Source organism: Aspergillus pseudodeflectus (assembly GCF_044049435.1).
Source record: "Aspergillus pseudodeflectus strain CBS 756.74 chromosome Unknown BJX68scaffold_12, whole genome shotgun sequence".
Classification (NCBI taxonomy): domain Eukaryota; kingdom Fungi; phylum Ascomycota; class Eurotiomycetes; order Eurotiales; family Aspergillaceae; genus Aspergillus; species Aspergillus pseudodeflectus.
Window position 1 is genome coordinate 636,641 of NW_027263788.1, and position 26,174 is coordinate 662,814.

Sequence of the window (26,174 nt, forward strand, 5' to 3'; positions counted from 1 at the left end):
AGACAAAATACGAGAGTGGAAGTTTCCCCGCAACCCCAGGATCGCTGATTCAGCGGCAGTTTGCGGGGCGTGATTGGTGCCCTAAGGCTTCGGACGATCTCCGAAGTCACGCAAGGCAACGATCGCGATATTGCTCCAAAATCCTGCTGGAGTGAGTCGCCGTCCACCTACGTCAGTATGGCCATTGATTGAGGATCCAACAATCATGCCTCTACTTTATTAGGCGAGAATCACTCTTGTCGGCATCTGTGCCTGAGGCATCAACGGCCGGAGCGAGGTCACGTGGTGTTACACCACGATCTTCCCGCTGGGTCTCGATAGGAAATACCAAGCGTTTCCATCTCCACAACTCTTGACCACCAAATTGGAGTCCACGAAACGCGCCCGTGATATTTCAAGCCTTCTATTTACGTGCCAGTAGAATGCGCGCTGACACGCATTACCTTATTTCCTAAAGTCTTAACCAAGCACAAAATCGCGCTACAAGCACTTCTTGATGATTGCTCGGAGTCAAGAAGTGGCAGGCCTGATATTACAAGGGCTCCCACGGAGTCCTTTCAAGCAGCATCGAAGAAGCCTGGCGAGACCGTGAAGAAATTACAGGATAGCTTAGTTTCTGTATCACCAACCAAAGAGTGAACTCAGAAGCATTACGGGTAGATCCATGGTGTTCGTTTATCTCATACGCAATCGAGCTTAGCGACGCTAGGCTATCAGCTTCTTGGCATATTATCGCTGACGGATTACGTGATGTTTGAACATGACAATAGCTCCCAGGGCTGTCCAAGGGGCTATACAGCTTGATCATATTTCATTGTATCAGCCCTTTGTTTTTGTCAACAAGCGCAGTGTGCTTAGACGATTCTGAAGCAAACACATTTCTTTCCCTCCAGATCAGAAATCCGTACCACACTGACGAAAGTATCAGGCACACTCGATAGTTAATAAAGCTCTTGCTGACTGTAAGAGATGTACCTATCCATTCAGTTCATTGGCTCGCAATCCCTTTCCACTCGCATGCTTTACGCTCGCCACCACTCTGAATGTATGTTATCGAGATTCTGGTTTCCCGCGTGTTCAACTTCAAGGCTCAAAGTTCGGCTTGTGGCGGAGCACAGTTTTACTAACGAATTCAGCCTTGCTTATGCGACAAGCCAAGATGGGAAGAGCCGTGATGACAGCAATTCGGCCCTGTCGGTCTGATTCTACTCCGTATTGCTTTGATGATGAGATAGGGGCGAAATCTCCCAAAGTCTCTTGGGTGCGCTCGAAATCTTACCCAGAGACTCAATTGCTGCATTGATCCGTTGGTGGCGTTTCTCGCGTGACTCTAAACAGCCATTGGCACACGAGAAGGCATTTGGTTGACAAATACCAAGATGTAAAATTCTTAGATCAATATTTTCAAGAGTCGGAATACCCTGAGACGAGTCTACGATGTCCCTGGCTGCCTCGCCAGCGGTCTTAGCCGAGGCATATTTGTAGACAACCTCGTGGTGGCACAAAAAAGCAATGCCCCAGTGACAGGACCCTCTGTGTCCTATTCCCGATAGTGCAAAGGCATTATGCCCTTCAAATCATTCAGCCTTACTAACCACAATTGGTCAGTATGAGCGATTTCCAAGTTCCAAGCGCTTCCCGTAGAGCGTTCACTCCATCCAAAGGGGCCATCAGAACCAAGCCCGCCCTCACCCCCCCCCGCGGCCGGCCATGCGATATCCGGCAATACAATGACTATTCTAAGCCGCCGAGACCGGTAGTAATTGTGACTTCCATGGGCTTACTTCTGGGGGAGCTAAGAGCCACTCAGGATCACTTGACTCCGTGGACCAGTGCAGCCTCACGTTACCGTCGAGCATCATTCTCATTGCTTGCTTTACCATTACGAATCTGTTTCAATACTTTGTCCCACATATTAAAGACATCGCTATTATTGGAGTGTATCTAGAGTATTTGATTGTAATCCTCCTACTCGCATAGCTGATTTGTGTCATCCTACGTCTAGCCGGTCGACAACCCGAAGCCACCAGTTAAGACGCTGAACGTCTACGTAATACCTTGGTCGGGAATTGACTTTGTGCAACAATGTTGGTCTCTCGATAAAATCAGGCATTCTGACCGTTCTCTGCATCGCGCCTGACGAGCGCCCCGCTGCAGTCTCGCCCATCCCAGAGAAGTGGCACAGGTAGATGCAGACACTGCCCACTTTGCCCCCAGTCCTCTCGGTTACTACCCCAGGAGGCAACGACACCATATACTTACGTGGCAGGTGCATAGTCTGGAGGTGGCTTTCGAACGGTGAGCGAACTCAAACACAAAGCTTGAGCCTTGCGCGCTTGGGAGAAAAGTTGATTGGGCACACTCTGCCAGCCTTGTTGTACGAACCAAATCTCCGCCACCAAGATGCATACCTGCAGTGCAAGAAAACATAGCCTTGCGACTATATTAATTGAAAAAAAGGGAAGCTTGTCAGATATGGTGACACTGCCTCCGTCAAAGATGACTGACAGGTCTATAAAAGCCACTTGATGCCGCGGGGTTTTCATTGCTCAAATCTCAGACTCTGGTTAAGTCTGAACACCACGTTTACTCGGTTGATACAATGGCCGACATAGTCACAGGTTTTCTGGCATTTGGCGAGTGCTTGGGGAAGTTGCTCAAGTTCGCGGAGGATGTTGGCCATGCTGGCGAAGACCTCAAGCGGTACCACAAGGTGCTGGCCACTATCAGAAGGGTACGTAATTGAGCACCATACCACGGGTGCAGCTTGTACTTATATGTTTGATTTTAGACAGTCGCTATCATGCAGTATCTGGCAAGTCAATCTGAGCTCCACGAAAAGCTTTCCGCCCTTTCGAGCAACAAGCGGCACAATATCATCGATTCCTTCGCCGAAGATGTCCAATCTATCATTCAAGACTTGATGCAGTTGCTAAATAATCTTGAACTTGCAAAGAAAGAAATTGACTCCCGATCAAGTACTTGGGATAAATGGAAGGGCAAGTTCAGGGACATCATCGGCAAAGGGAAGATTGTGGTACACCGGGCTCACATCAACGATTTGATTCAGTCAGCAAAGCACATTGAGTCATCTCTCCATAACGCCCTTTCAACAATTCTTCTGGTAAACAGCAATATACGGTAAGTCCAAGCCCCCTTCTCATCCTGATGTACTTGACTAAGCTGTTGAAAGAACGACGGAGGTAACCGAGATGTTGCAAGATTACGGTGACACTGTGCGTGAGCAACATAGGGACTTTAAAGACTTACACAGGGCCTGTCAGACGGCAAAGACGCCAGTGGCCTATGTCAAGAAAATCATGACCAAAGAACAGCTACGCTCCCTAAACCCTAAAGCGAAAGGGAAAAGGGGTTCGAAACGGATCAGTTGGCTGGGTGCCAATGGACGACATACCGTTATCCCAAATGGCTCAAACTCGAACTACAATGCGGATAACATCAGCACATCATCACTGGCCACCGTTGGCACTCAAGACCAAGAAGCTCTTACTTCGGATATTGTGATTTACAATGATGGAACTCGAAGCGTTGTTCATGGGCCTTCCTCCGGCGTCGATTCCGCCATGATGACCCTAAGTCCGGATCCTGAGACTGAAGACACCGCTTCTGATTTGCCAAATGAAACAACCGCTTGCGTTCCGCAGACCGAAGGCAACAAATCAGACATCCTCGAGGAAGCAACTGCCAGCGACAAGGAATCAGTAGAGTGGAGCAGTCCGGAATCAGAGGCTTTCGACCTGGACTTGGCCATCCATGCCGAGTCTTCTTGCTGGGCACCGCTTGGTGACGGCTTCGACATTGAGATTAACTCAGAAGCTCTCTTTTACCTCGACAAGGCCATTACCATGATGGGTGATACGCCACCCAGCCCTAGCGAGAAGCTTTCTTTTTGCGTCGAAACCTGGATCATACAGGAGAGTGGCTTGTCTGTGCTGATCCTTCGACAGCGCTGCGACTCCAGGCCCTCCGGGTGCTGCGCGCATGTGCTGATCAACTCGTCTACTCAGCTGTCAACCGACTATCAATTGCCACATTTACTCCGAGGCACCCTGCTAGAAGAGCCATCATTGGCAGTCAACAGTAGCCACAGCCCAGAAGAAAGTCGCTTGAAACTGGTCGCTACTCACGGGTTTGATACTCGGCGCCGATATACCAAGATCTTGAAACAGGCAGAGAGGTGTGAACAAGTTGCGATTGCAACCTCTTTCTGGGCGTCTTTGGTTATGGAGACCGTGAGATCCAACCAGGAAGGAAATGATGGAGAGACCGAGCAACGGAATGAGGAAGCGGTGGTTGATGGTGAAAACGTCCCTTCTGCAGAAGACAACGTTGCCCCGGCTCCTGTATCAGATGCTGCTCCAGGCCCCTAAGCCAACTACAGGGGACGACTCGGAGCCTCAATCTGACAGCGCTTTTGACGACACTGAGCTATCGCGAATCTTCAGCAATCTCCCATGTACCTTCTGCCAGAAGGATGCTCTGGAGCCTCGGTTAGGTGGGGACATGCGACATGGCTTCCTATCCGTTCGAAATGCTTCTTTTACATATACCTGCAAACGGTGCAACGAGCGTATATGGGTTTTAGGGTCTAAATACAGGGTTACTGGTGTCGGTGGTCAAGGTTGGTTCTGACTTAGGACCTTTCGATCAAACCGAAGAGTGCACAGGAGTTTTCCATCGTCTTAATAGAGTTCACAGCTGTTATACTATACAGATTGTTAACAGTCTTTCTACTTATGGTCAAGCCTTCGCGCTTTCTCAAAATAATAAACACTTTCTAATTCCAAGGGTTGACCAAAACGCTGCCATCACTTGGGATTATCATGACATATTTAGCTCAAGGTAGATCGATTCCAGGTTGGCACGGACTAAAATAACTTAGCAATGGCTCAAAGGCCCGGTCGAAGAATATATATCTATGGACGGCGTTTTACCCAAGGCTCAATAAGCGGTTAATTAGACTTCCAATGTCCATGACTGCTCACGTAGCTCGGTAAGACCAGTGATGAGAATGTATATGAGAGATGGCCTGATTCCCAAGTCGAATATTCCAGTGATACCTGTCCTACGTTATTCGTACTTTACTACCTTGGCCCTGGAATCCCACGGCACCTACCAGATGGCATTAGTTAGGTATACTAATCTTGCCCCCAAGGGCCTTGGCTGAGACTTGATAGGGCACGCGGACAGGATCTCCACCCGGATTTCGGAGTTAAGGTCAAATAATCCCACTTTAGCGTGTTATCAAGACATATCGTTCGAGAGGAGTATAAGACCATTCATGCTATAAATGCTTGACCTCATCCCGTAGCTCGCTGCACATGACGGAAAATACCCAACATGTCCGGATTCCAAGGTAAAGTCATCACCGTAACCGGCGCCGCATCCGGCATCGGCTACGCCATCGCCCACCACCTCGCCAACCTCGGCGCACGCCTCTCAATCACTGATATCTCCACCGAAGGCCTCGCAACAACCGCAGCAGAACTCGAAAGCATCATCGGGAAAGAGAACCTCTCCAGCCAAGCCCTCAATATCACCGACCGCCCCGCCGTCGAATCCTGGATCACCTCGACCACAACCTACTTCGGCCGCCTCGACGGCTCCGTGGATGCCGCAGGCGTGTACCCTAAGGAATCCGTGGTAGAACCCATTTGGAACGTCAGCGACGATGACTGGAACTTTGCGCAAGACGTTAATGTAAAGAGAATGCTGAATCTTGTGCCCGCGCAGTTGCGGTATATGACTGGTGCCGTGGAGCGCAAGGAGATTGAGACGGCGTCGGCGGTCGTCTTTGGAAGTGATGAGAGTGTGACAGGGGCGTCAAGCCTGTCGGCGTATACGACGAGTAAGCATGGGTTTCTGGGGCTTATGAGGGCGGGGGCGATTGATGCGGCGCCATTTGGGGTTAGAGTTAATGCGGTTTGTCCGTGAGTTATCCTTTCATTGTTTTCTTGGCGTAGTATGTAGTCCTTGTGGGTCCAATTGATACATCGATGCTGCGGAATGTTGCTTCGGAGGAGCGCATGAAGATGCTTTCGAGCGCTATTCCGCTTGGTAGGATGGGGACTGCGAAGGAGGCTGTTGGGCTGGTTACGTATCTGCTTGATGAGAATTCTGGGTTTACTACCGGCGCTGTACATAACGTCGACGGGGGTATCACGACTGCTTGATATGAACTATACTGAATATACTAGTACTCTTCCAGCGCGGAAACGTTCCTGCTATGATACTGAGAGACATGTAGTGAAATATTATTAGACAAATAAACTTGCTCTGGTATCTCTATTAGAAAGCAAATTGAATCCGAACCAACGCCACAATCCTCCTCCCACAACTACCACGCTCCACCTATCAACATCGACACACCCAGTCAAAAACCACCACATGGTCATGGTCAAATATCATTGCAGCTCATGTGGCTCCTGCCGACCCGGCAACTCCTGTGGTTCCTGACGACTTGGTAACTCATGCGGCATCCCCTGCCCCTGCTGCTGCTCCCCAAAGTACCCCCCAGTCCCGGGCCCAGAAACCGTCTTCGCACCCTCCATCGGCACCGGTGGCGATGCAACACCCTGCTGATACCACCCAGCCTCACCACCATTCTGCGCGCTCGGGGCCTGATACCCCGGTGGAGCCTGGTACCCGGCCATGCCGATATCCTTCTCGGGGACCGGGGTATTGCGGCGCTTCCGGAGACAGAAGAAGACGGCGACGATGGCGGCTATCAAGAGGGGGATACCGACTCCTAGACCTACACCGAGGCCGATTGGGAGGGCGTTGCTTGAGCTTGAGCTGCTTGAAGAGGAGGAGGAGGAGGCGTCAGTGTCTGCGGTGGGTGATGAGGAGGTTGTTGAAGAAGAGGTTGGGGTTGGTGTGCTTGTCGATGTCTCGCCGGAGATTGTGGCGACGATGCGAATAGGGTCGAGGTTGAATGTCTGCGTCGAATTGTTGCAGTCGCAGCCGCCAAAGCCGTAGCAGCAAAAGGTCCCTACGCCGCAGTCTGTCACACCGACTCCGCCGGCTGGAAAAATATTAACTTTCTCGCCTTGAAGAGGCAGCGTCGTGTGGATTGTCACATACTCTCAATACACTGGTGGGGGCAACTGTCGACCTGTCCATCGGTCCAGTCCTGCACCGAGCAGCCGTGGATGGAGTATTTCGTCAGACCTCCTGTCCCGTTGTTCACGCACAGGCCGTCCGAGGCACAGAGTTGGCCAATCTCGCAGCATTGCGCGGGTGAGCCATCGGCAGAGCAGGGGAACTGCGTCGTGTCCTCGTTGCCGTTTGTGTCGTAGCAGACTGCCATGATGATCTCGGATATGAATATACGCCGTCCTTGGGGAGGTGGGATGGGGTGGGCTCGAGGAGGTAAGAAGGCAGGAAAGATCAAAACTAAGAAGAGAGACACGGATGATCAAAACTATAAATACAGAACAAACATAAGAGATTTCATTTAGGCCGACCCTCGAGTCCATGAGCCTCCCAGCCCAATCATTATCACGCAAGGCAGATTCGTGAATTCCATGCTCAGGGTGTCCCCGTTTCAGGGCCTAAGCTGAGAGGACATGGCCACAAGGTGGAGACACGACTCAGCCCTCGACGGATCTATTCTGGTGCTGACTCGTGAGACCCATCATCAAGGTTGCTGATTGTAGGTCCAATGGGTTGATTGAATTTGTTGTCCAGGATGCCGTTCGTAGTTTGTGAAGATACTGATGTGATTTACTCGCAAGTCTGTAATCCTGTGGTCTTTGCAGTCTCTGAAAGTACAAGCGATACAATGAAGACTTCAACAAGGGGATTTCTGCATGAATCGCCGCGAGTCAAGCCCAGCGGAGCTCTAACAAGGCGTCCCGTCGTCTGACTGGTGTACAGCTACTAGCGATCAGTTCTAGCGGACATAACCCGATTCGATGATCCTCCCTAATACTACTAAAATCGTCCATCTTTCCCCGACTCTGCCGTTGTTTCTGGGGGCCAAAGCAGACTATTGGCGGAACCAGTCCAAGCCTCGCTCGTGGTGCAGGGTCTCAATCAAACCAGACCCACTTTTGCTGTGACAAGCCTCAAGAGTGTTCAGCGAAGCATGCCCCAGTGAGGGAAATCCGACCATTGATTGTGAAACGGGTATGGATTGTCAGAGCGAGATGAAGGGTTAAGCTGTAGGTTGGCGGAGTGTTTCGACGGAATCGATAATCGAGTCCTGAAATTTTACTGTTTGTTCAGGAATTAAGATGGCTGCTCAATCACAGCCACTCGGTCGGCACAATATATTTATAGCCATCTTCGCCCATGCTCCTCAAACCTATTTCCACCACCCTGTTGGCTTTGTAATCCAACATACAAAATCAAAACCATTGAAGTCCGGCACCTAGTATCCGAGTAGTTTGCATAAGGACCTGTCGCTTATAGTGATGTATACACGGATAGGACCAGCTGCCCTAATACTCTCAGACCAGCACGAGCTTCTCTTTACGATGAACTAACTATCTGCCAAGAGATATCATCGTAGCGTAGCAGAAGGCCCCTAGCTCTGGATTGGTAGGCCATACATCGCACGCGATGCGTGACCAAAGCAGCCATGAAGATGACTTTGTTGGACTAGCTGCACGTTGTAGTTTTATCGATTGCTCCTGATCCTGATTGAGGCTTTTAGGGATCGCGGCAATGCAGGTCCAAAGTATAGATAAGGCTGTTTGTTCTGCACGGGTCGAGCTTCCTGATCAGGTACATAGCTGCATAACAGTAAAAATAAGAATTCCAAGGTTTACTCTTCAAATTCTTACACTTGACAAGTTGACCTTTGTACGAGTTGACCTTTGTACGCTTCTACGCCTAGGTCTTCGTGTGGTAATTTCCTGCTTATAATGTGTGAACAATAAGCGCTTTCATCACGTGTTAGCTCCTATGGCTCAGTTGGTAGAGCGCATGACTAGTAATCATGAGGTCCGCGGTTCAAATCCGCGTGGGAGCATTTCTTTTTACGTTTTTATCCACCAAATAACTAACCAACCACTTTCTTCAAGGCATGAAAAGAGAGATAAGGAGGTTGAAGGGCGTGGCGGGAGGTGGTTGGATCCTGTTCGTTGAAGAGTTTTATCCGCTCTTCCATATACTTCGTTCAATCCTTAAGGTTTATCAAGCCGCACCTTCCCTGCCCTAACTTTAATATGCAATAACAAGGTACAGCGCTGGTCGTTCGTTCCTTTCTCATCTGCTCTGGCTATCTCACAAGGAAAGAGCTACCCGTGTGATCCTTGCACTGTCCAAGGAAGGCAGGACCCTCTCCCCAAAAGATGTTCCTTCCTATTCTATAACTGGAAGGCGCATTCTTGGTCGTGTCTTCCCCATCATGTATCCTGGTTCATTTCACAAGGAAGGAGCGCCTGTCTTTCCTTCCTGTTATGCCTGCCTTGGTTGCACCTTCCTCGCATGGTCTTTGACATCGAGGACCACGGGAAGGAGCGACCATGACCGTGCCTAGGCGTGCCTTCCTATTCTGTAATAGGAAAGTGCTTCGGCGCCAGCCCTGGTCGCTCCTTCCATATGTAATAATAGATCGATCACAAACAGGGAAGGTGCGAACCAGCCCCAATAAGCGCTCCTGCTTATTCTGTAACTGGAAGCTGCGCCTGCAGTCGTTCCTTCCTCAGAGTCTTGTTCAACTTCCCAGGGAAGGAGCAACCGAAGGTGAGTATCGCTCCTTCCTTTCTTGCTATCAGGGATTCACAATGGAAGGTGCGACCATGGTTGGTGTAGGCGTTCCTTCCTGTTTCGTACCTGGAAGGTGCGCGCATAGTCATGCCTTCCTCACAGGTCCGGCCATCCTCAAAGGGAGAGAGCGATCCAGGGCCATACATAGCTCCTTCCTTCTCTGTCGCCAGCAATATGAAACGGAAGGTGCGACCGTCTCCAGGGTAGCTGCCCCTTCCTGTTCTGGAATAGGAAGGTACGATGTTGCTAGGCCCAGTCGCTCCTTCCATCTCAACTCGAGAGTGCATCCAAGGGAGGCGCAACTGAGCGTTACTTTCCTGTCTTTCCCAAAGAAGCACCTCATGCATAGGAGGTATAGCTGATTCCGGCACGCCATTTACAGTTAGCGATGACCGAATACCTCGCCGACGAACAAAGTGTAGACGCGGCAGACGAGGGTATAAACATGGCAGCCAGTTTATCAACAAAGTATAACCCATCTGAAAAATTTCCTTTTGCTTGTTGCCTATATCCCAATACTTCTTACCCATCTCTTTCGTCGTCAAGGATGAGTTGCCCAATCTCCGCTACTCACGCAAGCCACTTAGGGCTTGGGCACCGACTGGCGACAGACACCTCCAGTGCAACGCGGCCTCCACTAATCGTCATAGCCCTCGCCAATGCTCAGAAAAGATAACAGAATATTTTATTAGGTCCTCGCTGCTCGGACGAATATTTCAGCCGCAGTACCCATGTCTCCGGCGCCACATCCACATGGGCTGTGACAATAGCCTATCGAAAGCCGGCTAGCCCGCACCAGGGTCATGGCTGAAGGATCCAAAGCTTAGGTCCCAACTCTAGCTTTGTCAGCGATGGCTGCATAATGCGGAAAGTATTCTCGAGCCCTAACCAAGTAGGCTAAGCATCCCCTGATTGATAGCCCGTCATACCGCGGCAGATTTGTGCAACAGGCTAACCGGCACCTATCGGGCTGTAGTGCTTGGAAATACACCGTCGCCTTGTTCAAACTAGACAGAAGCATGGCAAGCAGTAAACGGAGATGCTATGCGTAGTAGAATGCTATAAATCCCGCGACTGTGCAATGGGTGTAATGGAACTCTCCAGCACGGTAGTCAGTCAGGCCACGCATCCTCTACTTTCAACACACTGGCCTTTGAACAGATCCAACCACAACCACAGCAATGTCCACACCACCAGTCCAACTAATCTTCGGCGGCGCCTCCTTTGGCCCAACCATGGCGTCCGACTTCACCTCGTTGGAAGCCATGGAGGGAGCACTGGACCTCCTCGAAGCCGGTGGTGTGAAGACCATCGATACGGCGAGATTCTACCCAGACAGCGAAGAGTGGCTCGGTGAAGCAGCTGCGGCTTTCAAATTCACGATTGATACAAAGTACCCTGGTGGGTTCGCCTCGGAGGCATCTAGTAAGGAGGGACTCATTGCTAGTGCGGAGGAGAGCCTTGCGGCTTTGGGAGTGGATCAGGTATGGGTAATATGCGCTGGGTATTGCCAATGGTCTATTGACACAGCCAGGTGGACGTCTACTACATCCACGCCCCCGACCGCCGCGTGCCCCTCGAAGACCTATTATCCGGCATACAAGCCGTGTATAAGAGCGGAAAATTTAAACGCTTTGGCCTATCCAACTTCCTCCCGGATGAAGTCCTTGACGTCCTCCGCATTTGCAAGGAAAATAACTACGTTCTCCCCTCTGTCTATCAGGGAAACTACAACGCGGTTGCGCGGCATTCTGAATCGACTCTCCTCCCCATCTTGAGGAAATATAACATCGCTTACTACGCCTACTCTCCCATCGCGGGCGGATTTCTTACAAAGCACGTCGAGACCCTGATTTCTGGCGGGGAGGGGCGCTGGGATCCCAAAACGCCCACAGGCGGGATATTCAATGCTTTGTATGCGAAGCCGGGGATGCTGGAGGGGTTGAGGCTCTGGGGGCAAATTGCGGATGAAGCGGGAATTCCGAAAGCGGAGTTGGCGTATCGGTGGGTGGCGTTTCACTCGACGTTGAGCGGAGAGCTCGGGGATGGCCTTATCTTTGGGGCAAAAAATAAGGAGCAGGTGGAGGGGACGTTGAGGGGCTTGAGGGAAGGGCCACTGTCCGGGGAGGTTGTAAGAAAGATCGAGAGGGTCTGGGAATTGGTTAGGGATGATGCGCCGCTTGATACGTTCAATAGTGTTGGAAAGTAGAAGGGGTGTCGATTGGGTATAGACTTGTTTGAATAGCAACTCGAGACATAGCTAATCACCTCTAGCTAGGGCTTGGGTAAGATATAATCGTGTAGGGCGCCTTAGTCAAATGCTTGGTAAGAAAGCCAAAAGCTTAGTTTTATACCTGCATAATCACCTCAGAGTGCATGGTCTTAGCGACGAGGATCTATAGCGTATTCTGTCTTGGACCACATCCAAGTCCCATTCAAAACACAACCTAGCAAGCCAGCTCAGTCACAGGACCCCTATCCACATTCCTTTCCTCGGCCCGCGAGGAGGAAATCCCACTCAACCACTTATAATACCTCCAGCACTCCCTTGCAAGCAACAATTCCTTCGTATCCGCCGCGGTTAAAACAGGCGGTACTACCGCAACAAACGAGGCGCGACTCTCTGGCTTGTCACAGGCCGCTGCGGCTGTAAGCGCAACCCACAGGTAGGCTTCTGGATTGTGCTTCTTCCACGTTAAGATGTCTAGATTTAGGAAAACAGCGCCTACCATCTCAAACGATGTGCGTGGAACTGGAGTTGATGGGTCATCTGCTGAAGATGGACTCTCAGGGTATAGTGCGTTCTGCACTAGAGACCAGAAGATATCGGTCGCTAGATGACAGCATTCGTTTATGATTCGGGCCGTTTGGCTGGTAGGACTGGGAGATTCTGCTTTGGGACTGGTTTCTGTGGGATGTTTGGTTCTGGTGGTGGCGTGGAGGGTATATAAGTCTGATATCGGAACGTGCTCGGCATTATCGATGAAATCGAGGACGTCTTGCAGTTCGAAAACAGTGTCGCTGCTGAGTAGGCTGTCTCGATTCCCTGATCTCACTGCGCGTCGGAGCAGATTCGAGGGCATACAGCCGGGCCCGAAAGTGAACGCGTCAGTCTGTGTTGATGTGTTGACCGGGGGGATGATCGGCGGATCTTCGTTGACTACTACCGTAAGACCTAGGAGTATTCTTAAGAGATGTTAGTTACAGCCAACTACAGTCAGAAATTGCTTACAAGTTCGCCAAGGCCGTCAGTGGCTCAAACTCCGGGCCTTGATTCTGGCTCTTCGCAAGCATATGCAACAGACCATTCCTGTGTATAAGGGCAGAGTCCGTGTTATATCCACTCATCTATCAAGGTTAGTATAGCCGCGAATGTGTTGTCATAACGGGGTTGCATACACTGTAAAAAGTCAAAGAAATCACAGAGGCTGCCGTTTCATAGGTAATTTGGCGGCCCTCTTCTAAGCGTTTGCGCAAGATCTTCAACACCTGCGAGTGATGATATAACGTTTGGTAGGTATGTGGTATACCATGAACCATGTCCCGGTGGGCCGATGCGTTGTAGAGAAGTGTGGAAAACAGACAGGGATCCGCTAGGGCTCGACTCATCCAAAAGCTATTGATGTGCGCCATGAGGCTGTCCTGTACAACATAGCTGGATGGCATACAGCAAGCCTCCGTGTCTGATACGTTAGTGGTAGTTCCTTGATCCGAGGCACATAACCTTACAATAACGGATCAATTTCGGAAAATAATCACGTTCGGGTATAGGGTATCGCGGCTTATATTGGGGTGCGGACAGGGCGAGGGGGGATATGGAATGTCTGACTCTCGACAGCTCCAGGTCTTCGAAAGGTTGAGGACTGATGGTGACTTTTGATAATCTATCTCGAGGAGACCATGATTGAACCGGTATACTTCGACGGTTCGCGTCAACCGAGTAAGCTTTGCCGAGCTCATAGTCGCAGGGCGTATTTTGTCTGCCAATACAGTTAGGAAACGAACAAGCTCTCACCAAGATAGAGCGGGTATCACCTTTTACATCTTAAACAGACCGGCAAGTCCCTGCTGCAGGCGCGCTTTCCTGCCCGGCACTTTTCGCAGTTGACTGCAGATTTGAAGGATGGTGAACTGGGAACGAGCGGTCTGATTGGAAGAAAGTGAGACAAGTGCTCTTAACTTGATTTGCTGAGAGTCGGGGCCACAACATACCCGCTACTATACCCCGTAAGTTGGTCATCAAAGGGACCTCGATATACACATTGCCGGTTTGTTTTTGACCTGCACCCGTTACTCAATCCGTTATTTTGCAGGATCGGCGCACCTACCGAGCACACCTCAAGCACGCTGGAAACGTCTTGTCGCATTTCCGCTTTTGCACCGCGCAGGTAAGACACGCATTCGGCATCTGAGGAGCCATTGTGTTGGAATCGGCTCTTTGACTCCTTTCATGTCCAAGTCCGAGGTTCAGCTGGAAATCAATCGCATTTAGCGCCTGATTTCCGGCGACTTTCCGGCGACATCAGGTTCGCTGAGTCATCCTCAACGGCGAGCCCGGAAGACTGGAAGTGGCTTGAGTCTTGGCCGCTGAAAGTCTGAAGTCGTTTGGAACGAGATTGGCGGATATAAGAAGCCGGCCATTGAGAGCGGGTGGTGCCAGGTGGTGGGGAGGCCGAGTCTCGACTTGATTCGTTGTCGAGATTGGCGGGCTGGGCAGGGAACAGAGCTGAAAGAATCGAGGCGGAAGAGCAACTGTGAGGATGTCGAGGAATTAAGGTTCTGAGCGTTTCTCCTGCCAGTGGTGCCTGGCGGAGATGCTGGAAGAAATAAACACAGATGCTCTTGGTTGACTAATCTCACTGTTCAGGGCAACCGCAGCCGACAAACCTTGGAACCCCCTGCAGATTGAACCCTTAACCCCGCACTACTCCGGAGTAGTAGGGAGAGCACAATGCTCCAGCTCCAAGCAGCAATCTCTTGACCGATGCCAATATTCCACCGCCAGAGATCGGATGTCCGACCGCAGGCCATCCTCGGTTTCCCTAAGGGGCTGCGCATGAGTGCAAATCGGCGTAGGGAATGATAAGGTACGTGCCCGAGCCGAAATAGTTGGCTGCGGGGGTTGGATAGTCGCTGTTGGATACTTGTAACGTACTGCCGAGCCATTCACCTAGCAGGAAGGAAGACATTTGAAAGTCGTCCGTTCGACTGTGCGATGACCTTTATATGTCGACACCAGTTTTAGCTTGTACACGGAGCACCCTATCATCACCCATCTGAATCCTTCATGTCCGCTAGTGTCCAGGCGCTAGCGGCCTCAGTTAAAGTAATCGAGATTCCTCTATGGCCAGATATCTCTATGCAATATCTACCAAACAGGCAATACTTTGCGACGACGCGCGGTGCTCACGAGCAGAGGAGCTGGCGGCAAATGCAAGTTGTATTGACAAACAAACAAACGGTATTTGCTAACCAGACGATTCAATTCGGGCCGAGACAATTTCGATATCTTCAGGAAAAAAAGACACTCGACAGAAGAAGTGGTTTTCAATCAAACATGACGTAAAAGAAAGGGACATGGAGCCAGCATTACAATTTTCAACCAGACAGGGGACATACGCCTACAGGAGAAACGAACTGAAGGAAGAGAAAGAAACATCCGGGGAATTTAGACAGAGAAAGAAAGGATGAAGAAAACGAGTCCGGGCGCACCCAATGCTGGATGAAACAGGAATAAAAGAAATACAGGACCGTGGCGGTCGATCCAGAGTCGGTACAGGGCAGCAAGCCCAGGTTTAGGAATGTTTGCTCATCAACGTCATTCGTCCGGCGCATGATCATAAGCAGTGAGAGCCGTTTATACGTTCTTGTAGAGCAACAGAGGCTCGCCGATGTTTTCGATCTCGGGGATTGTACATTTCAGGTCAAACGCTTTGGCCAGGACGATTTTGAATATCTATGGCGATGTTAGTACGGCCATGAATATGGAAAAGGCTCCAGCTAGGAAGGAGTCCTACCTTTTGTACATTGATGCTGTGACTGGTACTGCTGAAGATCAAACTGGCTTTCATAGCTTTTGCAAAGCGTTTGGCCTAGGGAGGTTAGAAATGGCAGAATTACGGCAGCGATCTGCTTACCTGAATTGAAATCTCCTCTTGATCTTCCCGAGGAAAGTTCACAAAGTGATCGTACTTGGTACCCACGAGGAAGGGGATGGCGGTCTTGTTGAACCCTCGCCCTTGCCTGTACCATTCCTTGATGGAGTTCAATGTGCTTTTGCGGGTAAGGTCGAACATGAAGAGAATAGCGACGGCATCGTTACACACAAGCGGCAGCATGTTGACAAACTCGCGCTGGCCACCCAAATCCCAGATTGAGAATGTGATTTCTGTATTCCGGATCGAGATTGTTTTTTCCATAAAGTTGACGCCTGCATCATTAGCAAGGATGGACACCGCAATCAAGGCAACATACCCAGTGTCTGAATGTAATCCTCATCCCAGCTACCCTCGACATATTTGACCATCAAACTAGTCTTTCCGATTTGTGCATCTCCGACCATGCCGACCTTGATCACCACGCTGTTCTTCGACGGCTGCGCGGGCTGTTTCTGGGTAACTGATAACCCAGAACTCGGTCTCGACGTCGCCGGCGGTTGAGGGTGTGAGTCGTGCGTTGGAGTAGTGTGATAGTCATAATGAGCGCGCGAGTCGCTGCTGTAACCGTTATGATAGCTTGTCGGAGGGAGGGTAGATTCTTCTGGGGCGGAGGCCGGGATGATGGTAGGTGTTTCAGCTTCTGAGCGATGTGGGATGTCTCGCTGGTGGGGCTGGGCTTCTTGCGGAGCATCTTGCTGAAGCTCTTGTGCTTGCTCTGGCAGTTGCTCCTGCTGAATATCTTGTTGAAGGTGTTGCTGGTCTGGCTGAGGCGCCTGTTGTGTTTCCTGAACTTCGGGCGCAGGTGGCTCGGCGACCGGGGGGTGGACGGGATCCATGGCGATACGAACGAACGGAATATCAGAGCACGGCTCCTGATAAAAGAGGGACAATCGAACAGAGAACAATAGGTGACAGGACAGGAGCGAATCGAGTTGGACGAGGCCGGAGGGGGAGAAGCCTGAGGTCAACAACACAAGGTCACAGCCAGCCGCAGCTCCAGCTCGACCGATCGCCGCTAGACCGCGATAGGCCTAGTGCGGGCCACCCCAATTTTCCAAGAGAAAAAAAGTTCCTGAACCACGAACGAGAAACGTCTTCCAACGTCTCGCATTGCCGTACGACAGCTCGTTGCTGCTCATCCGGAGGACTGAACTATACCGATAAAATGTCTAAACGAAGTGCCGACGCCTCTGACGACCAGGCCGCCGCCCTCAAGGCTGGCGAGCGCCCGGTCGCTGGTGCCCCTCCCGACGAGATGGGTGAGTTCGAGGATGAGTTTGAGGACGAGTTCGAGAGTGAGGATGAGATCTTGGAGGCCGGCGTCGACGGGCGACCGGACGCAGAGCGCGAGGAAGAGGAGAAGGGTATGTCTACGCACCATTGATCTTTCATTATAACCAACTGACCCTGTACAGCGGACGCAATGGAGGTAGACCAACAGACATTCATTCCTGGCCGGACGAAACTCGCGCCCGGAGAGGTTCTCTCCCCTGACCCTTCCACATACGATATGCTACACACACTCAGCACACCATGGCCATGCCTTTCATTCGACATTGTCCGCGATAACCTTGGCGACAACCGCAAGACCTATCCCGCGACAGTATATGCAGTGACCGGAACACAGGCAGAGGGACGACGTGCAAAGGAGAACGAGCTCATGGTCCTGAAGCTCAGCGGCCTCGGCAAGATGGAAAGAGAAAATGAGACAGACTCCGAGAGCGACTCCGACGACGACGAGGGAGGCGAGGCCATTCTCGAGTCTAAGAGCATCCCGCTCGGCTCAACGGCAAACCGAATCCGTGCGCACCAGACCCCTTCGCCGACCGGAGATTCCACCCCTCAAACAATCACCGCGACGATGCTCGAAAACTCACAAGTTGTTATTCACGATGTCACCCCACACTTTACCAGCTTCAATGTTCCCGGCACGATGCTGCCCCCTTCTGCCTACAAGCCCTTGTCTACACTCCGCATGCACAAGTCTGAGGGTTACGCCCTCGACTGGTCCCCTCTTCAGCCTCTCGGCAAGCTCTTGACAGGTGACAACGATGGATTGATTTATGTGACAACCCGCACTGAAGGAGGTGGCTGGGTGACAGACACACGCGCATTCACTGGACACAGCTCGTCCGTCGAGGAGATCCAATGGTCGCCGAACGAGAAGAACGTGTTTGCCTCAGCGAGCAGCGACGGCACCGTCAAAGTTTGGGACGTGCGCTCGAAATCTCGCAAGCCTGCCGTGGATGTGAAGATCTCGAACACGGACGTGAACGTCATGAGCTGGTCGAAGCAGACCTTCCACCTTCTCTCCACAGGCGCCGACGACGGACAATGGGCCGTCTGGGATCTGCGACACTGGAAGCCCAACCCGGCCGCGCCTTCGGCACCAATCACCGCGGCCCCCGTTGCCTCTTTTGACTTCCACAAAGAACCCATCACAAGTATTGAATGGCACCCGACAGACGACAGTGTCGTTGCGGTCGGATCCGCCGATAACACAGTTACTCTATGGGATTTGGCGGTCGAACTGGACGAGGAAGAAAGCCGCGAGGCTGGTCTCTCGGACGTGCCGCCACAGCTGCTCTTCGTGCACTACATGGAATCCGTCAAGGAAGTGCACTGGCAGGCGCAGATGCCGGGTACGCTCATGGCTACCGGAAGCAGTGGATTCGGGTACGTTCTCCACATAATCTCCTTACTTTGACTCATGCTAACTTCTCTACAGTGTGTTCAAGACTATCAGCGTTTAGTAGATAAAAGTGCTCGAATAATGACCTTCATGTTTATATTTTCCGTTTTGGACGCTCCGCATCTATACCATTATCGCTTCTGTGTATAGACCATAGCCAATCAGATTCAATGAATGACACGACACTAGAGCATCGACGTGGCATTGTCTATCATCTATCAAACAATCTAACAAACCAGACTTCTAACAGCAAACAGCCACCGATTACTAACACATCTATCAACAGTCCCAAGATCTATGCACAGCCTTTTTACACCACAGCGATTTACTCGACCTTCTTCGGCAAAACCCAATGAAGCACCCCATCCCTCTTCCCACTAACATCGCCAACATGCGTACACTCGCCCCAAGTGCGCACAAGACTGCGCATGAACCCAGAGTCGTCGCGATGGTACTGCTCGCCGAGGACAGGGATGATCGCATTCGTCGCCTCCTCGGCGCGGTAGAAGGGGATGCGCGAGAAGAGGTGGTGCACGACGTGGTGGTCGATGATGTGGTGGAAGAAGTGGCGGCCGATGAAGCCAAAGTCGCGGTCAACGGTGCTGAGCGCGCCGCGCGTGAACGTCCAGCTTTCGTTTGTGTAGTGCGGGATGTCCTTGTGTGTGTGGTGGAGGTAGGTGATTGCGACTGGTCTCGTTAGTTTGGTTCCTTTTCAGAGAATTGACTTGGGTGGAGTGGGACATGGACATACCGAGCCAGTGGTGCACCCAGAGGTAGGGGACAACGTAGATGAGGAAAGTCTTGAGCAGACCAACCTGCTGACTGAGGTACCAGACGGCCGCACCCATAAGCAGCAGACCGAGATCAGAAATGGCAATGAGATGGCGCTGCGACTCGGTCCACAGCGACCCCGTGGGATCAAAGTGGCTGTTCGTCTGGAACCAGCCCGTGCGCTTGCCCTGGATCGGGCGGCTCTTGGTTCCCGCGGTCACATTGAAAAGCAGGTACGTCTGCCACCCGGCGAGCTGGTGCGCGAGCAGGCTGACGAACGAGTAGATGGGGGTGTCCTCGAGCATCTCGAGCCACTCGGGGAGGTAGCTGGTCTTGCCCGCGATGTCCTTCTCGGTCCAGGGAACAAACGCCGTGTCCTTTTCTGTGTTGTTTGTGTAGCGGTGGTGGCGCGCGTGCGTGATCTTCCAGGAGAAGTAGGGGACGAGCAGGATGGAGTGCAGCGCCCAGCCGATGACATCGTTGATCCGTTGGTACGGGGAGAAGGCGCCGTGGCCACACTCGTGGGCGAGGATCCAGATTCCGGTGCCGGTGCAGCCCTGGAAGAAGCCGTAGAGGATCCAGGCGAGGACGCGCAGGGGCAAGGAGGGGAGGTAGTCGATTTGCAGGGCGAGGTAGAAGAGGATTCCGGCGTAGATGAAGTCGCGGACTACGTAGGCGCAGGAGATGAAGAGGGAGCGGTCGAAGCAGTGCGCGGGGATGGCATCGCGGATTTCCTTGAGGGTGAGTTCCTCCTGCGGTGCTGTTAGTCTTGCTGTCGCAATCGTTGCTGAGGAGAAGAGTTAGGGCACCTTTTGCTCTCCCTTGGTTAGGGATATAGTTTCACTCATGGCGGCGTGTATAGATCTCAATCTGACCAACTGAACTGGAAAAAAGCTCTTCGCAACCTCGATCAGAAGGATTCCGCGAGCTATTTATTTTGTCTCTCGGTCTGCCGATTTTTTTTTTACAAAGGAAAAAAAATCAAACGCCCCGGTTTCTCGCGATCCTCTACAAACGCGGATAACCCTAATCTTACTCCGTATCCAGCTAACTCAGAGGATGCTAGTCTACCAATAATAGGACAAGCGATCCTTTCCCCCCTGAGCCGAGACAGCAACAAAGCATCAGAAAGGGTTTGGCTGTGGACCCCCGTTGCGTTTACCGGCAGTGTGATAGGTGCGTGCCTAGCCTCCTTTAACGGTCCCGTGGAAGACTCTGTTGACATTTTAAGCTCCCAAACTTTTGGGTGAGGAAAAATTTCCCAACATGTTTTGGATTTGTCTGGGCATTGGCCCCTTTTTTTTGCTCGGAGCCGAGTTCTGCGCGATCGGAACGAACGCTTTGCTCTCGAGAATCCCGTATTTCGTATCGGGTGTCGGGGGACTTTTTGCGATGAAATTCTGTATCGCGCATGGGAGTTGAGGCTCGTTCGAATCTTATTTCGGCAGATTATCTGGCAGATCTGGAATAAACATTCGAGCGACAGGCGATTGGCCGCTTATGCTGCTGCTGACATGGATCCTGCACAGGGGCTGGCAAAGGGCATTGTATCCATTTGAAGATTCAGCTGACATGCGCAAACCATGGATAACAGGCTCTTGATCCTATTAGTGCGCATATTCATGCAGTTATCAAACACTCCGAGCCACAGGAATTATTGAGTTTGCAGCTTCAGCTGAATGGCGAGGCAAAGTTTGCATATGCTGACTTACATAAGCTATGCATGCACAAGGCTGCAGCGCTTTAGGTAGGGCACAGCTGGGTCTCCGCAATATGCATTGACATGGCTGAACTGATTATCAATGATTGGAAATACAAGTTCTGGCTCGGCTAAAGACGCCACGTTTGTGGCGAATATACGCCCAGCGAGGAATCCATGAGGCCGTCATCGTCACCAGATCCTCAGAGCTGCATAGCTACAACGTACAATGCCACCAACAAAGGAGAGGATGCGGCATGAATTGCATCTTTGCCTGGGGCCCAATGACCCAGCGGATTGAGGGATCTCGCAGCCTGCCACCAGTAGTACTGCGATATCTGCTTGGGAAACAACGCACCGTGCGACCACAGAATGCCGTAGACAGGCTGCAGACCATGTTAAATCAGCGAGGCAGCGTTTGCCACACTGCTCTTGTGTTCCGCTCGTGTTCATCTTGATTCGCTTGGCCCAAGACGACAAGCCGTCGTATGATGCAGCCCAGGACTTATAGCCTCGACCACCCGCTTCTCTTCGGGGCAGGCGCTCTGACGCGTTCCTGCCTCTAGAGGCGCAGCTCCCCTTTAAAGATGTCCGCGATCCTCCACCTGGATTTTGGGACGGCTGTCCCCTAGCTCAATCCTTGTCCCTTGGAGTACTCCAGCAACTACTATGGGAAATGGATACTTGCTCCAAAGAACACTCTCCTTATGTATGCTGCCCTCTGGGATACTATTTATCATCGTGATCGCCTTGCAAGCATACGGCGCTACAGAGCCCCGGGTTCATTCGCAGGAGCCGCTGGGGCTAAGAGCCTCGCGCTTCGGGGCCCGTGTATCGAGGCTACCAACGCCATGGCTTCCTCGTCTCCTAACAGTATCGTTTTGGAGACCCCCTTCCGCTCGACCAACGAGCTGCAGATAACCTCCGTGATGGCTTCTGCGGTACTCAAGTTCGTTCTCACAACCATTACTAGTCTCCGAACAGTGAACCTTTACGGCCATTGAGACTATGATCCGATGCACCAGAATGTTCTTGGTGCCAATCTACGGCAATCCACGGGGTTGGCCAGCTGAAATGCTTTGGATTACCTTATCTACTTACCTATGCCGACCCGATGAGTGCAGTCCAGACACTGCGCAACTTCATCCCCCCGCTCGCCTGCGCTCAGGGTGTCACGTTGATTCTGCAGCCTCCAAGTTTGTTGACCCAGCCACATCGCCATTGTCCAGAACCAAAGGCGGCAGACGCTCGATTCTATGAATTGTTGCGGATGTCACCGTCGGTGAGCAGACCTAGTCGACATCTCGGTCTGCCTGAGGCAATACTCTCGAATGGACCAGCACTACGCGGGACAGTCATGCAGTACCTCTCTTCAAGACTTGTTGGGCGATACCGGAAACCTTATACACCAGGGTCTGCAACCTTCTCCTGATGAGGGCGACGCCCCGGAGCTCATTTGAACTTGCCACGAATCAGACACGGATGAACCTGGTCTGTCTCAAATGTCCATGTCGCATCAGCGCGATCCATATGCGGTCCAGGTCACCTATCCAGCCAGAAACCCTATCCCAGTCTCCGCCCCATCGCCTAGAGCGGCTTTGTGCGCAAGATATTGCGCGGCCTCTGCTACTGTGGGTGTGCTGTTCTAACCACCAGCGTTGAACGCAACCAATCGTCGCCTTCACGGATTTCATATGTGGCGCCTTTATCTCATGAACTCGATGTGAAAACATCCGCCAAGCTCAAGGAGACTTTCCGGCAATGTGTCGGAGTGGAAGTAGCGGGCCCGATTCCGTGCAAGGACATGTGGTCGGGTGTCGCGCGGTGATGTTGTCGAACTTGGTGAAGGTGCGGTCATCACAGTGTAATCTCGTCCGGCCGATTACTGCCCCCAGTGAGCGACACAATGGAGTTGTCCTAAACAACAACACCACCAGAATTGATTTACTTGCAAATGGCGAACTTGATACACCAGAGTCGTCCTACCATTCTCCAGCTGCCATGATCATTATCTCCGAGCTGAGGCACAAAGTCAGGCCTAACACGGGCCGAACATGTTCAGTAGTTCGAGGTATAGAAATGCTTCATCACCCAAGCTGACCTCCAAAAGACAAGACTGGCCAGATTCGGGCCCTGGCCATGCTCTGAAACGCTAGACGTCATGTGAATCCGAAAAAGGCAATACCCTGCGCTGGGCTAGAAGGGTCAAGCGAAGCTCTATCCGCTTCTGGTAACAGCCTTTATTGTGCTACCAGAATCCTGCCAAAGCGTCCAGCCAACATCCTCTGCATCTTGCAGCAGCCTTTATTGTGCTGCCAAAATCGTGCCAAGTGCCAAGTAGCGGAAACAAGACTTTGACAGACCGGGGGTCGAGCTGGTGCTAACCCGAAATGGAACCACATTGCTTGCCGCTGATTGGTGGGCTGGTTTATAAGGTCCGCCAAGTCTCAGCTTCCACCACATGGATATACAGGAACGAAACCATACAGTTATCACAAACGTTCATTCCTGCGTCCAGCTCGGAGATGCCCACCCTTTTCGGTCACGAATCCCAGAAATCAGGATCATATCTCGCATGCGGAGCATTCAATAAGATTCGGTGAGGAACTTGGTTATTGCCCATTCGCAGCTGGACCGCCATGTGTCCGCGGAAATGCTGATCTTTGTCCATTCGTTCAATTCGTGCTTGAGATTCGCCCGACGGACTGATTTCGGTCTAACTAGTCTTTAGGTTGCAGCGCGTGACGTTACACCGTTACTCTGGCGCCAGAGGCTCGCGTGGAACTCGAATCTCAAACAGTTTTTGAAGGACACTGAGATCGAGTACTTGCACACTGAGATCGAGTCTTTGTAAAGGAGGACACGACAAGCATCAGTGACAGGGCCTTATCTCAAAAGACTCATAGAGTTCTCACGGTGGCTTCATCCTGAAGTTCGGACTTAGAGTTATGACCTCAGGCAAACACCCTGATGCTGGGCGGCTATATTGAGGGAGAGAATGTATTGGCTGAGACGTGACAAGACCGTTCAAAGTTCGTCACGCCAATGCCAACTAATAACGATTTAGCCTGTAGCAAATCCCACCGGTAGCGCCAAGGGAAGACTAGACCCTGCCTGCTCTTGAGGTGACAGCTCCACCCAGTCAATGAGGAGTAAGCAACCCCCTCCTTGAAAGAGTTAGCTCCTGCAATTGTTGGAGAAGGGGTTTCCGAACTTCGAATATATAAAGGGCGAGAGCGTCCGTCGACCTTGCACGCCGGACGGCTCGGATCTACCTTTTATCTCCAGACCAAACCAATCTAGAATGTACTGCCCGCCGACTCACAACATGTCTCCCTTTTACGTCGGTGACCTCACGCTCGACCCCGTCGATGGAGATAGCGCCCAGCGCCATGCGCACTGGGATGACAGTACTGTCCATCTCATCGGGGACCTACCCCTCCTCTCATCCGTCTCTCCTACCATTCGAGCGCCCGGAGCAGAAGACATTCTGTTTTCTTCCTCCTCTTCGACCTCAACCTCCTCTCCTCAGATGTCTGGTCTCCGCGTGCGAGACTCGCAATCCGCCTCGGCAGAAGCAGACGAGCACCCCGACGACGAGTGCATGGTAAACCCCAAGGTACTTCACCTCCCCCACTCAAAGAGAGGGGGGAAAAAAGATACTAAAAAAGCAGAACAAAAACCGCCGCACGCAAAACCGCCAAGCGCAGCGGCGCTTCCGCGAACGCAAAGAACAACAAAAGACCGCCCTCCTCACGCGCCTCGAAGACCTCCAGCACAAGCACGACGAGCTCGCCACCCTCCTCACCACATTCCGAACCAAAAACCACACCCTCGAAACGGAACAGATCCGCCTCACCCGCGAAGTCGACGTCCTCCGCAAATGGCGCCGCAAGCTGCTCAGCCTAATGTCCGATCTCGTGCGCCAGGACGAAATGGCGAATGACCAGCTCACGACGATTGCGAAGAGCTGCTCGGATACGTGTTGGCGGAGGGGGATCGAGTATTCGCGGCTGCTGATTACCATGCAGACGCTGCTGTCGTTGTTTGAGGAGTTGCAGATTTCGCCGGATGGGGGGTGACCTCAGAGTCTGCCGCCGTGGAACTGTGTTCAGATTTTTTTTTTCTACACCTGCCTCTTTCGGTCTCTTGCGTTTATGGGTAATATAGAGGCTATGTATGGTATGAATGGCGGAGTAAATTGGTATGACGAAATTGCCAAGGATTCTAGCTCAAAAAATAATCTGCTCATTCCAGCGCGGTGTAAATTGCAAGAACATTTGCTCTGCTTCCATTCACATCCTGGACAAGCAAGTCGGTTTCAACCGTTCAACCGTTGCAGGCTGCAGCCCGATCTAGTGGTTGGCTACTCGGCCATTCCCCGACCGAAGCTTGGCCCCCGAGCACGAGCCCGGAATTTGGACCTCGGAGTCTTGGGACGAAACCAGATGGAGGCTAGCGGGTTAGACCGCCGCGGCGGCCCCCAATCACCACGCGCAAGCGGAAGGGCGGGAATGTTGGTGCTGACAGAGCTGGTTTGTCATGCGTCTGGATGACTGACCAAGATGACTGTGCAGAGAGGCTTTAAAAAGCCTCTGGTTGGGTGTTGGGGAGGTGGTTCGTCAGCTTAGTTGATGTAGGGCAGAACTTGAAGGGTTGGGCTGCGGTGCGGCTGAGGATTACCAGCGTTTGGAATCTTTGGATGGATGTGTATTGGATTGGTGGTTGTTCGCATGTGACTTGAGTAGAACTAGGGCAGTGGAGCGGACTAGCCTGCGGAGAACGACCCTACATGCTCGACTCATGGTTCTGATATCGTCTCCCCTCTTCGAAACAGTATAAGATATATTACTGCTTTCTGATGGAGCATTGATTATCTCGTTAGATCATCTTGCCCGATGAAAGATTAATAACTGATAAATCTTCAAAATGTTTATGGAGTCAGCTCCCTAATACATCGGTTGTGTTTTGACTGCTGTTGTCAGGATCAAGAGGCCATTGCCGTGGGGCCCATAATACTCTCGTGCCATTCAATACAGGTGTTCATATAAAGAACATGGTATATGTAGATCTTGCGGCCAAAGCGAACACATATCACAGGCATCTCTCTAAGCAA

The 26,174-nt window shown here is 51.7% G+C and overlaps 11 protein-coding genes and 1 non-coding gene across 12 annotated transcripts; 7 read left to right on the forward strand and 5 right to left on the reverse strand.

Moving 5' to 3' along the window:
• Window positions 1-2,602: 2,602 nt before the first annotated feature.
• BJX68DRAFT_264921 (uncharacterized protein) lies at window positions 2,603-4,391 on the forward strand (the record flags this gene model as incomplete). Its single annotated transcript, XM_071045085.1, has 3 exons — window positions 2,603-2,734; window positions 2,792-3,141; window positions 3,194-4,391. The coding sequence occupies 3 exons, from the start codon at window positions 2,603-2,605 to the stop codon at window positions 4,389-4,391; spliced, it is 1,680 nt and encodes a 559-aa protein (XP_070901346.1).
• A 970-nt stretch (window positions 4,392-5,361) lies between these two features.
• BJX68DRAFT_264922 (SDR family NAD(P)-dependent oxidoreductase) lies at window positions 5,362-5,955 on the forward strand (the record flags this gene model as incomplete). Its single annotated transcript, XM_071045086.1, has 1 exon — window positions 5,362-5,955. One exon carries the CDS (start codon window positions 5,362-5,364, stop codon window positions 5,953-5,955), a length of 594 nt encoding a protein of 197 aa, XP_070901347.1.
• A 470-nt stretch (window positions 5,956-6,425) lies between these two features.
• Window positions 6,426-7,330, reverse strand: BJX68DRAFT_264923 (uncharacterized protein; the record flags this gene model as incomplete). The annotated part of the gene is made up of 2 exons (XM_071045087.1): window positions 6,426-7,045; window positions 7,105-7,330. 2 exons carry the CDS (start codon window positions 7,328-7,330, stop codon window positions 6,426-6,428), a joined length of 846 nt encoding a protein of 281 aa, XP_070901348.1.
• A 1,595-nt stretch (window positions 7,331-8,925) lies between these two features.
• BJX68DRAFT_t61 lies at window positions 8,926-8,998 on the forward strand. The gene has a single exon. It is a non-coding gene; the product is annotated as a tRNA-Thr (tRNA).
• A 1,921-nt stretch (window positions 8,999-10,919) lies between these two features.
• On the forward strand, window positions 10,920-11,947 carry BJX68DRAFT_264924 (aldo/keto reductase family protein; the record flags this gene model as incomplete). Its single annotated transcript, XM_071045088.1, has 2 exons — window positions 10,920-11,222; window positions 11,273-11,947. The coding sequence occupies 2 exons, from the start codon at window positions 10,920-10,922 to the stop codon at window positions 11,945-11,947; spliced, it is 978 nt and encodes a 325-aa protein (XP_070901349.1).
• Window positions 11,904-14,498, reverse strand: BJX68DRAFT_233003 (uncharacterized protein). Its single transcript, XM_071039576.1, has 7 exons — window positions 14,067-14,498; window positions 13,951-14,019; window positions 13,774-13,884; window positions 13,468-13,718; window positions 13,138-13,421; window positions 12,971-13,086; window positions 11,904-12,924 (listed from the first exon to the last, which is right to left on the reverse strand). Exons 1-7 carry the CDS (start codon window positions 14,156-14,158, stop codon window positions 12,186-12,188), a joined length of 1,662 nt encoding a protein of 553 aa, XP_070901350.1. The 5' UTR covers window positions 14,159-14,498; the 3' UTR covers window positions 11,904-12,185.
• Window positions 14,499-14,572: 74 nt separating this feature from the next.
• BJX68DRAFT_233005 (uncharacterized protein) lies at window positions 14,573-15,036 on the reverse strand. The gene has a single exon (XM_071039577.1). The coding sequence runs from the start codon at window positions 14,902-14,904 to the stop codon at window positions 14,602-14,604; it is 303 nt and encodes a 100-aa protein (XP_070901351.1). The 5' UTR covers window positions 14,905-15,036; the 3' UTR covers window positions 14,573-14,601.
• BJX68DRAFT_233007 (P-loop containing nucleoside triphosphate hydrolase protein) lies at window positions 15,014-16,839 on the reverse strand. Its single transcript, XM_071039578.1, has 4 exons — window positions 16,213-16,839; window positions 15,876-16,168; window positions 15,756-15,830; window positions 15,014-15,694 (listed from the first exon to the last, which is right to left on the reverse strand). Exons 1-4 carry the CDS (start codon window positions 16,730-16,732, stop codon window positions 15,596-15,598), a joined length of 987 nt encoding a protein of 328 aa, XP_070901352.1. The 5' UTR covers window positions 16,733-16,839; the 3' UTR covers window positions 15,014-15,595.
• A 151-nt stretch (window positions 16,840-16,990) lies between these two features.
• On the forward strand, window positions 16,991-18,915 carry BJX68DRAFT_40648 (ribosome biosynthesis protein RRB1). The gene is made up of 3 exons (XM_071049123.1): window positions 16,991-17,260; window positions 17,312-18,572; window positions 18,625-18,915. Exons 1-3 carry the CDS (start codon window positions 17,062-17,064, stop codon window positions 18,647-18,649), a joined length of 1,485 nt encoding a protein of 494 aa, XP_070901353.1. The 5' UTR covers window positions 16,991-17,061; the 3' UTR covers window positions 18,650-18,915.
• Window positions 18,625-20,307, reverse strand: BJX68DRAFT_40641 (oleate delta-12 desaturase). Its single transcript, XM_071049122.1, has 3 exons — window positions 20,169-20,307; window positions 19,340-20,111; window positions 18,625-19,275 (listed from the first exon to the last, which is right to left on the reverse strand). Exons 1-3 carry the CDS (start codon window positions 20,205-20,207, stop codon window positions 18,914-18,916), a joined length of 1,173 nt encoding a protein of 390 aa, XP_070901354.1. The 5' UTR covers window positions 20,208-20,307; the 3' UTR covers window positions 18,625-18,913.
• A 1,225-nt stretch (window positions 20,308-21,532) lies between these two features.
• Window positions 21,533-23,101, forward strand: BJX68DRAFT_233011 (uncharacterized protein). Its single transcript, XM_071039579.1, has one exon. The coding sequence runs from the start codon at window positions 22,173-22,175 to the stop codon at window positions 22,488-22,490; it is 318 nt and encodes a 105-aa protein (XP_070901355.1). The 5' UTR covers window positions 21,533-22,172; the 3' UTR covers window positions 22,491-23,101.
• A 1,285-nt stretch (window positions 23,102-24,386) lies between these two features.
• Window positions 24,387-25,140, forward strand: BJX68DRAFT_264929 (bZIP transcription factor; the record flags this gene model as incomplete). The annotated part of the gene is made up of 2 exons (XM_071045089.1): window positions 24,387-24,677; window positions 24,733-25,140. The coding sequence occupies 2 exons, from the start codon at window positions 24,387-24,389 to the stop codon at window positions 25,138-25,140; spliced, it is 699 nt and encodes a 232-aa protein (XP_070901356.1).
• Window positions 25,141-26,174: the final 1,034 nt, after the last annotated feature.